The sequence below is a fragment of the Necator americanus genome, chromosome V (assembly GCF_031761385.1).
Source record: "Necator americanus strain Aroian chromosome V, whole genome shotgun sequence".
Classification (NCBI taxonomy): Eukaryota; Metazoa; Nematoda; class Chromadorea; order Rhabditida; family Ancylostomatidae; genus Necator; species Necator americanus.
Genome location: NC_087375.1, coordinates 33,459,102 through 33,473,327, shown reverse-complemented (window position 1 = coordinate 33,473,327; position 14,226 = coordinate 33,459,102). Strand labels below are relative to the sequence as shown.

The following is a 14,226-nucleotide window of genomic DNA, read 5'->3' as shown; positions in this document are numbered from 1 at the left end:
TACTGATGAATGTATTCAATGATATCACTGGAAATCATCGGAAATATTACGATTGCGAAATTCGCAATTGTTTGGTTTTTTTCTTCTTAAAAAGCTAGAAATAGCGCACTTTAGCTGCTAATGTTTGAACAGAAATTATTGGAAGTTACGGAAAAACTTTTCCAGGTGTATATATGCATTTATCATTGCACTCGCATTTATTGTATAGCCGTCGTTTGTCTCCTTCTTTAATTGCAGGACTGCAACACGACAGTGCCATAAAAAACAAACGGCTGACTGTGCTAACAGTTATAGGATCTGGTCTTGCACAGCAAGAATGATGAAATCGCCAATCCTTTGCACATGTCACAGGGGTCTGCAAGACTCAGTCAGAGTAGTGGACATACCACCTGTAAACTTGAAGCAGCAGCTAGTCCGCAATCGCGCATATGACAGACTTTGTGAGACAGCGAATTGCATCGTTTGTCCAAGCGGTAGGCAGGGTGATTGCGTGGTATCGGGGGTTATCTACCTAATCACCTGTCAGTTATGTGGGACTGAGTACATTGGCGAAACAGGAAGACCACTATGTATCCGCGTCAAGGAGCACCTAGACGGGCTCGTAAAATCAAAAACATCATCCCCTTTAGATCCTCATCGCAGACAGTGTCATGACAACACCCTTTTCAAGACAGCTGTCACTATCTTGGCACGCGAATCAGACGTTTTAGCGCGAAAAACATTGGAAGCGTTTTATATCACGGCCAAAAGTCCTATCATGAATCGTAAAGAAGAATGCATCGCTGTGACCAACGAGCTGGCGCTATATCAGGACCTTTGCGGGTTTTGACCTACGGGGTCAGAGGCGGGGGCATCATTACTAGTTAATACTAGCGGCGCAACTCTCACAACTGGTGGTCCGCTAACATCACGATTTCGTGGCTATCAAGGTGAGCGCTGGTCTGCTTTTCTGACGTTGCTATTAAACAATCTGTTTGCTAAATCATATCTTGTGGGATGACGAGGCATTTGAGAGAGTAGATTACACGTGTCTTTAATTTTTCCAGACTCTGAAGAAGGCGACGACGCCGAAACGTTAGCCAGAATAAAGATCAATAACAATCTTGGTTCAGCTTAAGAAAGTAGTACACCTTTGCACATGTTTCCACGTATGATTTTACGCATTCACTTCAAATACGCTACGTCTCATAGGTCTTCTTACACGTCAAAATAAGTGGAAGTTTTTACGGCCACGAAATTACCTGGTTTTTTTCAAGATAAAAAAGTCTTTGGCGTATCAATCCACTTGGGATGCGCCAACGCGTTTTACTGGAATTCGTAAACGTTAAGGTTTTGGAACGCGTGTTAGCCTACACAATAACTTGCGGGGTCCAGCCGATGATCAAGTCAGTGTTTTTATCCTCCCAGACAAATCTGGTACCAATTTATCGACCCTGTAGGAAAATATCTTTAAAATATATGAGAAAATTTTTCGAATTCAACCGATTTAACTGACAATATCTTCACTAGAGTCGACACTGATTGTGGTATGTGATAAGTGCTAGACTGTCCTCACGTTACCTGCCGGAATGCAATGCACTTAAACGTCTTAAGACAAGAGACACCGTACTATTGGTGAACACTAGATTGCAAACCATTCCCCAAATCTGCTTGTTTGAGATGGGATGTCATGGGTTGAAACCTGACATCCCATCTCAAACATCTATGAAACCTGATGGTCGGCAGCTAAATCAAAGCTTTACTAACATCGTTCTGATAACATCTAGCATCTGCCAAATGGAATGGAATAAACTCGACGAAACATGTGGAAACGTCCGTCTTCAGCCGAATCTGCGATAGACGAGAATCTGAATCTGTGAAGTATGAGAGACGAATGTGTATCGCTGTTCCGTTAACGTTCAGCGAATTAAAAATATCGAAAACCTTGAGCTTCATACATCTACGTCGTGAAATGGAAATTAAGAGCGACCTGAACCCTAGGGTAGGAGGAAATGACGGACTTGTGGAGCCTGTAAGACATTGAGGACGTAGTGAAGAAAACCAGAAAACCAGGAGCATTTGGCTCCACGCCCACCTCTTTAACACATCAGGCGTCACTGAACGCTGAATCGAAGGTGTGACGCTATGAGTTTTTTTTCACGCAGATAAAAATGGGACATGAATCTTGAATCCTCCTTTCATTTCAACGATTGAAGATGACCAATTTATCTACTCAGGAGAGATGAAGGGCTTGCTTTGCACTACAACGGATTCGAAGGCGCTGCCAGATATGCCAAGGAAAGTGAAATTAAGAAGGGCGTGCACGTGATGCTTTTTAACGGCAGTCGCTAGAGCAAAGCTGTAAGCGACTGGGCGATGGTCAGACCTTTTCAAGAAGTCCCACAAATAAAATTTGCGATCCTCTTCGAGTCCCTGTGAGGAGAGAAGCCACTGGGCAACCCTTGCTTGCGATTGGAATGAATGTATGTATTACTCGAACTAATCGAAGAACAACAGGAGCACAAATGATACATTACGAAAAAAATCAGCGAACCAAGAATACCCTATTGAGGAGGGCGAAGCATATTAACCCAACTGTTAAATAAACATAAATAATGAAGGATAAAGGGTAAAGTTCCTTGCGTTGGGATGCGCTCAATCCACTTGGGATGCGTCACAACGTCACTTAAATTCAATATCCTTCGAACGTTTTACTGCCCTATACAATGACTTGCGGTGGCTAGCCGATGTGTCAAGTCAGTGTTTTTATCCTCCCAGACAGGTCTGGTACCAATTTATCGACCCCGGAGTGATGAAAGGCTTGGTAAGCACTACGGCGGATTCGAACCCCGATCGATCGTGCAGGAAGCGGAACCTCTAACCGCTACACTACACCCGCATCTGATTGACAAACATAAATAATAACAAACAAGTATACTAAATGATGCTTTTTCTAGCGCACTGACCTTAGTGACATTGAGAACTTTCTCGACAGATCTTCTTTGATCCGTATACTCTATGCTTACTTGTTGTTCCTGTTCCGATACATTTATTGCACGTCAGCGGGCATTGTTCTGTCATTAATTGCTAATGCAACGGATTTTTGCACAGATATGCCTTACTGGGACAATCCGAAATCGGATCCTGGATCAATTCTAACGAATCATGTTGTAGTGGCTGCTATTGGAATGAAAAATATACATCTCAGTGTAAGTGTGAATTTGGTGATACTAATGAAATAACTTTCAATGTGCTACAGCTGAGATCTGTCCAACTGGAAATCCTCCAGGAAACATTTATATGGTTTCACTCGCTTCTATTTTCCAAACTGCATACTGCTTAGTATTCCTAGTTGTTTCCACCTACTTGTGGAGGCACTATGGCGCTGCAGGACCGACGGTGTAGACTATCTGAAACGTAAGTTTTGTTGTGGTTTTCGCAAAATTATTCGCTTTTACTCTTTGTTAAGCTAAATGCAATGTTATAATCAGTTCACAAGGTTTTTGCTCTTGTTGCATGGTTTTTGCTAGGTTTTTTGGCTGTCGCATTACAACTTTTTTCGAAGGCCGTTGCAAACCGATGCGCGAGAATTTTGTAATGCGACAGCCATCGATGCAGAAACCTTGCTAGAAATCATTGAGTGATCAGGATTAGCCGCGCTCGCCGCGCTAATGACTAACGGTTATCGCGACGTGATGCGACTGAATTACAGAAAATGTTGGCGAAGAACGTTACTTCATCAAGAACATAATATTTGTTTGAACTTTTAAAGAACCTACCTAACTAACTTCGCAACACATTGTCCCGGACACAGTTGTTATGCATAGCTGAGTTGGTGAACTACACCCTCCGGCGATGCATACTAAATGATATCTCTTTAAGTATGATTTTCCGGAAGAAGAGCATATTCATGTTCTGATGAACTCTAACGGGACAACTACCTTGAAGTAGCCATCGCCATCAATGCCTAGCGAATTTTCTTTGAGGGATATAATTGGATACGGTCCCAGTTCTGAAAAGGACGTGAAGTTTCGGTTTATACTGTACAGTAGGGTTATAGATGACACTGCACTTCACTACTTTTTACCACATTCAATTTTGTTCCGTTTAGCTTTAAGTGAAAGCCATTTAAGTGGATTATTGTAGATTTAGTGGAATTTGCTCAAACTTTCTTGAGAATTATGCGTCAAATTAATTCCACGACCTGAAATCGAGGCGGCGTGATGGAGCCTACTGTTAGGGTCGAACTGTGACCAGTGCGAACTGCAGCGGTAGATCATCCTTGCAGGGATCCCCCTCGATCCCAATCGCTACATTCCACCGCAGCGTTTAAAGGACATCAGGACAAGGCTGCGCAGCTGCCTGAGCTTCAGAGACTTGAAGCGAGTTTATCAGCGAACGGGTCTCGTTCTGCTGTTCCCACCATCCGCCTTCGTGACATATCGATTCTGGATACACCATTCAAAGTGTTAATAACATTTAATGAGTTCTTGTATGTCTACTTTGGAGAAGATTGAATGAAAACAGCTGTTGACCTTTGAATTTTATTCAAAGAGTGGCATAATAAAGTCACTGTTTGTTTTGCTGTTCGTGCATTCTAGCACCATTCTACACAAAAACACGTGACGTTCTACTTGAAATTTTAGTACCTGGTTTTTTTTATCTAACAATTCTTTCAGTAGAGTTTGTGACTGTGTGCATTGTGGCCATATGCATAGTTGCACACAATATGACTACGTGCTGCACTCTTTTCAGAAAAACATATAACAGAGCTGCAAAAATGGTGAGAATTCGAAAAAAAATATCTCGCAAGGTATTAAATGTAATTAACTGGATTGTCTACATTTTTCCGACGCAACTTAGCATGATTTTGTTGGGAACCGTTTTGAGAAGCGATTACAAGAAATTATCATTTCTGCACATTAGCCACTTTTAAATTTTGTTTTCCTGTCTTTTTTTTTCTCATGCATCACGAAATGAAAGAAAAGAAGCGAAAACACTCAAATACCTAATTGCATTTAGGATAGGTAGGACAACCATGAGAAAGTAGCTATCTAATAGCTGGTAGCCACAGCGTTGCCTAATAACTAGTTTCTTTCCGTCCGTCGCGTCGCGGTCACCATGTGCAACACAGACAGATACGCCGCAGCAGTACGCGTTTCGCGGTGAACACAAACAAGGATTTCTCACACAATGTCCTTCTTGAAGCGTTTCTACGTAGGTATTTGTTGACATCCTACAGAGCTTATGGAACTACGAAAGTTTAAGAAACCGCCTATCTCTTTGTTGCTAGCTTGAAACAACTGCTGCGCTCTAACTCACTTTTTTGCGTTGTGGAGAAGAAGGAGCGGGTGTAGCGCAGTCGGTAAGAAGTTTCATCGTAGATGGACCTTGTATATATTGAAGAGCATGTTCTCGTAGACACGACTTAAGCAACAAAGAGCCCTTTGCCCCGTCATCTAATTGTGGGTGATTTTTTACGGGTGCGAATCGTGCAGCAAATTCTGGGTAATCGAAGAGGTTCCTGCGAAGGTTTAGAGTTCCAATTTAGAAAGAATGGAGGATTCGACGAGGTTAGAAAGTCGGTATTAGTTTTTTTTTTTTTTTAAATTTTTATTTTTAAAAAATTTAAAAATAATAAAAAAAAATTAAATAAAAAAAAAAAAAAAAAAAAAAAAAAAAAAAAAAAAAAAAAAAAAAAAAAAAAAAAAAAAAAGTAAAATTTAAAATTGTTAAAAAGTCTGTAAGGTTAACATTACCAAGAAGGAATGGATAAGACGAGTTCTGATATTGATCATCGTTTCTCCTCTTTCAGATGGGAATCAATGAAACCATTATTTCTACACGCAAGAGTACGCAACTGAAGTCTTTTAGCGCGAGTGGTGTTTGGCAGGAGAAAGGTGTTGTTGCACAGTTCTTTCTTCCTTATGCTCGTCTTTTTTCATTATTACTCTTTCACAGGATTAAACGGTGGATGATCTTTTAGACAAAATTATTTTGAAGTTTACAGCCAAAACGCCCAAGAGGAAAGTAGTTATACTATCGGTTCCATAAGAGATGTATTCGTAACGCGATTCAATCCGATAAAGTTTCTAATTCACTAGCTGTGAACTAGCAATCATAGATGTGATGGAAAAGAACCAGACCCTCCTCAGGTGAAGGGGATCAGGATCTAGCTAATAAGGTGCTGCACAAGCGATGAGGATCCCTCTGTTAACCGTGCAAAAGTGAAGGAGTCCCTTCGCCAGCTGTCACTCCAAAAGTGATGAGGGTCGGACCTACCGGCTCCGGCTACCGTAATTTATGCCAGCAATGGACCCTGCAAATCCTTAGTTGCTCGATATCGCTTCACTACGTCTAAAAAAGTGACCGCTCATGAGGCAACCAAAATAAAAATAGAAAAATAAAAAAAAAATTCAAAATGACGAAAGAATTGTAAGTAAACTAACGATTTAAAAGAATATTTTATTCTAGCGAACACTATTCTTCACCTTCTAGACCTATAATTATGGTGCAGAAACCAGTGCTCACAGGTGGGTTTATACAGTAACGAACTAATTGTGGTGTCAAGTAAGAGAAATACAAATGATACGGGCTTCAAATTAGGATAAATCACTGATGGGTGACCAGGAAATTGGAAGTGTTTTTCTCATAAACTCGTATCGTGATGATTTAGTGAAATAAACTGTGAAAAACTTCAGGAGAATTATTGCTAGAATTTCCCAATGAGTTCTTCCAATACATAGAAAAAACAATTCAAAGTTCAATAGTCCAACAAAATAGATTACCGATGAAGATTGTTCAGGTGGAATCTAAACAATAAGCGGATTTAAAACAAAGAAAATCGATAGTTCTATAAGAGTATAAAACAGCGCATAGCTTTCCGTCAAACAACGTGATCTAATGCAGCAATATATTGCGGTGAGTTCCATTGTGGTCCACATAAATTTTTTTTAAAAAAGAATTCAAGTATTCAGATCTTGACAGCAGTTCTGTTTGGCGCTATCGCCGCAACTGGTGAGTCCTCCATTCTTCTTTACCTAGTTTTCCTCGCATAATTACTGAAATAATCAGAATCTTAACACAGGTTTTCGGCAAATCTAAAAATTTCTACGGAAAATAGGAACGATAGAAAGTTCCGGAGTTAAGCTGAAATTAATCATAACAACAGAAGAAGCTCTGCTACATTTTTATGACTACAACTCAAGTAACTAGTCTCGATGAGGAAAATGAGTGAGAAGATGGACCTCATTTAGACTTATCCAATTTCTAGCCTTCCTTTATAAGGAACGAGATAAGACTTTTCCATATTACAAAAGTAGAGAGTTAATGGAATTAAAGCTGCCTTAAGAAGTGTATTACTTTAAATTTTGATAAGTGGTGAGAGGTAAGAATGCAAAATAAGGAATAAGGATCCCTGCAGATCTTAGTGGACCTCCGTTTGTGCAACACATCTCCACAATTACCGATGATAACATCGACAGAGTAGGCTTCAAGATCCACTCCATTTTTGGAGTTCTTCCTGAAGATCATCTACTGGTTTCTATGTGCCATCATCTGCCAGCTACGTCTACGAGTCATTTCAGTCCAAATTTCAAAAAAAACCTCTAATACGCTAATTATGAGAATTTAATTTAAGGAATTTAATTCAATGTCATAGGGGCTCTCCTTCCTATTCATAAACAGAATTTTAGTATTTTTGTCATAAAATTAATGTGCCTATCGTTTCACGTCAGTAAATTTGTAGGAGGTAAATAATAAAAATGATGACGAGAGTTAAAATTGCCTTGGCTAGGTCTCTAACCCTAAAGGATTGGGCATGTGCCTTAAATATTAATATTATTAGAATTTTCCTGAGCAGATGATGAGATGATCAGGATTGAGATATGAAGACCAAGAAAAAACGGCCGATGATTTAACCTTCGCTCCTAGAATATCTTCCTAGTTAAAGCATAGCAAACTCGAATGGATCGCTTCAAAATTCACCAAAAGTATCTGCCGGTCTGCTGTTAGCGCGTTTAAATTTTGCAGAACTCATGAAATAATCTGACTATGAAATAATTATACTGTTTAACATCGTTTCACGATTGTGACGTGGTGCTGAATCCAAACCGAAAGCGCAGAGTTCGAATAGATAGCAGATTGCGGAACCCAGCATATTTCCGCTCATCTCCCATAATCGTCGTAAAAAAAGCCGCGTGGAAACCGCTTTAGTTAGTTAGTTTGTTTGTTTATTTGTTTGTATATCACTGTTAGTTCATAGGAGAAACAAAACGTTAAAGCAGATAAAATTTCTCTGCAGACTCCCTCCCATGGCAGAACAAATTCTAAAATTCTCAGGACCCATTAACCATTTATTAGGTTAAAAAATTATTCAATGTATCCAAATCAGCAGTGGTAAACAATTTAACACTCCCAAAAAATTGTTAACCACAAAATCATTTAAGAAATTCCTTCCACACTGAGTTGGTTTGCTAATTTTATGGTTTCTATGTGGTCTCCTCTTAGTTCTAAATTTTAAAAAATACATCCATATTTCTTCCAGCTCCTAATACCATCTGTCCTAACAATCAAGCGATATCCGATACAATCAGGAATGTGTTCTTGAAACGACATAATCAAATAAGGTACGCTAGTATTATACTCACCAAAAATTTTACCATACACTAAGATCTTACTGGACTACACTATTTGTGGACTTTTTTTTAATTTTAATCTACTATCAAAGAGCGATACGTTTTGCAGAAGTCGAGTTGCTCAGGGAACATTCGCCTTGAAAAATGGCGTATACGCTCGCCGAGCATCCAAAATGATAAAACTGGTCAGCTTGTTTACGATATTTGCTGCTGAAATTGCACTGATTCTAGTTTAAATTTGAACTGTTTTCAATTTTCAGAACTACAATTGCGACGCGGAGAAGAGTGCGAATGATTGGGCTCAAAAATGCAAAGATGATATTTCTTGGACCAATAAATACGATGAAGTTCGATACGCCTATAAAGGCCCTAAAACTGACCTGGAAGCTATCACAAGAGCTGTGGGTATTTTTGTGTTTATCGCAAAATTGCAATCACCTCTGCATTAGTAGTTTAGACCATTAAAATATGGAGGAGCGAAGCTGGAACCGGCAGCTTCCTTCAAGGACCGAACGACAAGAACGTTTACGGACCATATCTAGGAATACCAAATCTGGCGAAGGTATTTGACTTTGGTTTTTCTAAAAAATAACTATTATTCATCATCATTTATGATCATTTATCACTATAAATAGCATATATTCATTGATAAATTAAGATCCTTTGGGACGAACATAAGGAAATTGGTTGCTCGGTGGTAAAATGCTCGAATTTTACGAATGTAGTTTGTCACTATGCTCCGAAGTAAGTTGAATTAAATGACAACTAAAGATGATCCCAGCAACTCATCCATATGATATTTCAGATTGTTCACGACGGGTGGGCAAATCTATAAGATGGGCGAACCGTGCAAGCGTTGCAGTGGAAACGCAGTATGTGAGAATGGTCTTTGCGTCCTCTGAAGCTGAAGACAACGCAATAATAATTCAAATAATCATTGCAGTATGAATGAAGTATTCGCTATGAAATGAACTTATGTATAACACTTGAAACAGAGCGAGTACAATGTTAAAACCAATTAAAAGAAAAAAAATGAGTATCCAAACTACTTTAGAAAAGAAAGAAAAAATTTCCTTCCTGAAAAAAAGAAAAGAAAAGTGACAAAATGCAATGATATCAAAGCAGCTAAGGGCGTTATTTCTTTCATTAATTTGTTCGATCATGATAGAGTCATATAAACATTGAGGTAGGTAAAAAGGAAACCTTTTTTCCTTTTTTCACCGACAGCTCCTTACATATTCGCAACCCTATTGAGAAGGAATATAGAACTTTTCCAAGACAACGAATGTGAAAAACTTGGCTTCTCAATGCATTGGATAATGCAAGGCAGGACATTCCTGAATCGTTTTCCAGGGGAAAGAAAAGGGTTTGCAATACAAAAGAAGATAAAAGAGAAGTATTAACTCTATCTAACAGGCTCTGACCACATACGCATCATCCTTTAAAGGCATCACCCACGAATCTGAGGTGGTACGGATTTCGGATGGAGTATTCGTATACGGGATAGCAGATTATGAATAGGGGGTAATTCCGTCCATTTCTTCTTAATTGCCGTAAAAAAAACGGCCCGGAAGATGCGGCGCGTGCGCAAGGCTGGCGCGCTCCAATCGAACTCGTTGTAGAAAATAGCGTACCGGAGCGCTCGAAGCCCTATCTTCAGGGCCGTTTTTTACGGCAATTAGAAAGAAATGAACGGAATCATCCTTCTCTCCATAATCTACGATCCCGTATACGAATACTCCACCTGAAATCAGTACCACCTCAGATTCGTGGGGTGATCTCTTTAACACAGTTGTAGTTCCTTTATATGCTACAGGGAAAGATTAATGTGCGTCTGTTATCGTTCTGTTCCTACTTTGTAGAGATTTTTTTTGTTTTTACACGCGCAAGAAGAACACGCAATGGAACGCTAGAATTTCAAAGTAAGTTGACGTATTCTAGATCAGTGGAGAGGGCACCACAGAACGGTTCAGCGTATATGAGGAAGATTTCGAGGATATCACTATCGAGCAACATCCCGAATGGTGTTTTCCTAGTCAAACTCTATAGAGACAGAGAATGAGTTAAACTTCAGAAGCCACATAAATTCTAAACTTTTCTCACTCATAAGAACTACCTCTACATAAGCGGTTTAAAGGTGCAGTTCTGAGTGTCTATCTGTCAGCTGTTTTCATGCATTTTTGACTTTAAATTATATTTCTTAATATATACCAGTCTGAACGTGCGGCTAACGTCTCGTTAGCATATCCACTGTACGTAGAAAGACCCACCAATTCCTCAAGCTTCACCCACATGAAAGCCAATTCAGCAGATAAGTTGAGGAAATTGAGAATAGAAAAAGTTTTAAAACTGGTGAACGAGTCAAACCTCAAAATCTAAGGACAACTTGAATATGGTAATTCTCTCGGCATCAGAACTGTGCTAGCTACAGTCGTTTACAGTTATTTTATCCTGGATTAATGTTGATGATGACCTTGCCACGATGTGCAATCGGCAAACGAATTATTGTGTTTTTCTACGTGTCATCCCTTTATCCTCTCATTATCGTTATCGAAATTTCGTTTCCTGAAAACCTACTTGATCCGTGAATCAGCTCTCCAACGTCATACGGCACTACCAAATGATAGGGATGAATGGCACAGCATATCAATGTGAATTATTTAGTAGATAAGCAAGTGAATAGAAGAGATTATCGATTGTCACCGCTTTTGCTGTCGATCATGACTACTGCGCTGATCGATAATCTTTTAACGTTAAACCCTTCAAGGACATCATTGCAGCCGGCACCAATTGAAGGATGTGCAGTTGTTCAAATTATTTAGGGAATTCGACAGTTCGAATTTCCTGTTCCATACCCTCAAGCTTAACCTAACCTTGCTGATCCAGAAGGTTTCAAAATTTAATGTAATTCATAATAATGTCTTTATTTATAACGTTTCTTGATTTAATAGTGTCACACAGAAATTCAGTTCCCATTACAGGTTTCAAAAAAAAATAACGTTACAATAAATAGCAGAAGTTGGTGCACTTGGAATTAACTTCCGGAGGCTTAAATGAGATCCCATTCAGATGGTGCCTGGATTAGTTTTTACCGCTATTATAATAAATATGTTGTATCCCTGAAGTGTGAGCGGGTGTAGTGAAGCTGTCGGAGGTTCCGCTTCCTGTACGATCGATCGGAGGTTCGAATCCGCCCTAGTGCTCACCAAGCTTTTCATCCCTCTGGGATCGATAAATTGGTACCAGACTTGTCTGGGAGGATAAAAACACTGACTTGACACATCGGCCAACCACCGAAAATCATTGTATGGGCCAGTCACACGTTCGTAAACCTTAAAGGCATCACCCCACGAATCTGAGGTGGTACGGATTTCACATAGACATTTTCCAACACTGAACCACCGTGCAAACGACCGGTTAGGTTTATGCTTCGTGTCAAAATTTTCGTGTGAAATAAAGGCAGCAAGTGTGCCGGATACCGATCTTTTGAAATCATTTTGCGGAAAACACATAAAAAACACATAAAAATATGCCACATCGGTTTATGCTTATTATTTTTTCTACATCTGCAGGAATATGACGAAAAATTCGTGTACTTTTGAGAGTTGAAACTTTGCAAAACATTGACTTGTACCACATCTCAGCACCACATCTTGGATTATTAAAAATTTAAAGAGATTTGTCGCCTAATAATTTTGGGTGATTTAAGGCGCAACAAGTGAGGATATGCGGTGATCAGCTCAGCGGCTCCTTGGGAGAAGAAAAGCCTGAAGATTGTGTCGATGCACTCCTTACTTCTACTACTCCGAGATTTTCATATAACAGCGTTTGTCCGGATATTCTTCCTAGAAAATGTGTGCCATTTCCGCTATCAACAATAAATAACACCAGTACAAACAAGAACATCTGGATTTTGAAACACTGTACCACAGAATTCACTTGGCTGAATTTATGACATATGCTTGTTTATTCGTTATCTTAGTACATATCTCGGTAATCCTCATAAAAATAGACTGTATGCGAGTCTAGGATACTGAAGATTTTTTTTACAATACGTTAGCATATGGCCAAATATGTATTTTCTACAATAACCCCCAGATCTTCACCTTTTTCAAGTCTGAATAGATCTTTTATGTGGTCGAAGACCTTCTACGGCTAACTTATGAACCTTCAAAACTAAACATTTATTCTTGTCATAAATTTGTCCGTTGAGCACAGTAACAAAATCCAACAACAGTTTCTTCATCAGTTCAAAGGAACGATTTTCAGTTGAGGCTGGATTATGCTAAGTTCCTCCTCGTTTCGCATCATTTGATGTAGGTCATCTGGATTGGATAGTACTGCAGATCCTTACCATGCTCTGTTAAATCGGCAAAAAAATATTACTAGTCTTCCAACTCCATTGCTTCCTCAGGATTCTTAATATTTCGAAGGAATCGTGACGTGATGAGGAATTTTGGGGCTTTTTTGTTGTTTCCAGCGTTAGACTGCTGATGCATATATTTAAACACATCACTGGAAATCAATGCAAATATTACAGTTGCGAAATTCGCAATTGTCCGCCTCTGTCTTTTTAAAACGCTAGAAATAACGCTTTTAAGGTGATTATGTTTGAACAGAAATTATTGGAAGTTATGGAAAAAAATTGTGCAGTTGTGCATATGGATTAATCACCGCGCTCGCATTTCCTGTATTGTCGTTGTTTCCCTGATTTTCTAATTGCAGGACTGCAGCACGACAGTACCATAAAAAAACGACTGACTATGCTCACATAGGATCTGGTTTTGCACAGCATAAATGATGAAATCGCCAATTTTTGCACAGGGATCCATGTATGATCATAGGTACTCAGTTCAAATACGCTAGGTCTAGGTTTTCTCAACCTTCAGAATAAGTATAAGTATTCACAAGTTGAACCACGAAATGACTCATTCATTTCGGCTCACCAGCATATTAATTTTTTCAAGATGAACTTCAAATGTCGAATACAGTGGATTTTGAATTCTACAGATCTAACCGACAGTATACTCACTAGAATTGACGCCGGTTGTGGTTTGTGATACCGCCCAGACTCTCCTCACGTTACCTCCCGGAATGCACGGTACCTAAACAAATTAAGACAATACACACCATTGTTAAACAATAGGGCTCCACACAGGATTGCCAACTTCCCTAAATATACTTGTTTGTCATCTACAGGCTTCTAACAACGTTGATACTTCCCAACATTTATTCAAATAATTGAAAAAAAAGAAAGGAAGATGAAAGAAAGGCCTTCGACAAAGCAGAGTTTCGGAAAAATCTGAGCCCGACTGAATACAGCACACTATTTGGAAGTTCAAAGAAGAGTCGCGAGAATGCTATATGTCTCTTTTTTATTGATATTTGCTTGAGCTGTGGCCAAGAGTGGTATTGATATTTATTAACAGCTAACGTTTCGGCGTTTTCGGCTTCGTCAAAGCCTGGAAAAATCTAAGCCATTAGTGATTTATTCTCTCAAACCCCTTATCACCTACAGAAAGCATCCAAGCGCTAAGCAAATTGAAACAGCAACAGATTGGCTAGTGCTTACCCCATTAGCTAAACGTGGTAACGCAGTTCACGCAAATGA

At 39.3% G+C, this 14,226-nt stretch overlaps 2 protein-coding genes across 3 annotated transcripts; both read left to right on the top strand.

The window, feature by feature from the left end:
• Positions 1–316: 316 nt before the first annotated feature.
• Positions 317–829, top strand: RB195_016003 (uncharacterized protein; the record flags this gene model as incomplete). The annotated part of the gene is made up of 1 exon (XM_064206969.1): positions 317–829. The coding sequence occupies one exon, from the start codon at positions 317–319 to the stop codon at positions 827–829; it is 513 nt and encodes a 170-aa protein (XP_064062850.1).
• Positions 830–6,882: 6,053 nt separating this feature from the next.
• RB195_016002 (uncharacterized protein) lies at positions 6,883–10,664 on the top strand (the record flags this gene model as incomplete). Of its 2 annotated transcripts, XM_064206968.1 has the most annotated exons (9): positions 6,883–6,900; positions 6,957–6,996; positions 8,525–8,606; positions 8,725–8,800; positions 8,876–9,016; positions 9,073–9,177; positions 9,274–9,359; positions 9,421–9,487; positions 10,557–10,664. In XM_064206968.1, the coding sequence occupies 9 exons, from the start codon at positions 6,883–6,885 to the stop codon at positions 10,662–10,664; spliced, it is 723 nt and encodes a 240-aa protein (XP_064062848.1). The 2 variants fall into 2 exon arrangements, with proteins under 2 accessions (XP_064062848.1, XP_064062849.1); XM_064206967.1 differs by lacking the exon at positions 10,557–10,664 and having other exon boundaries at positions 9,421–9,517.
• Between the last annotated feature and the right edge of the window lie 3,562 nt (positions 10,665–14,226).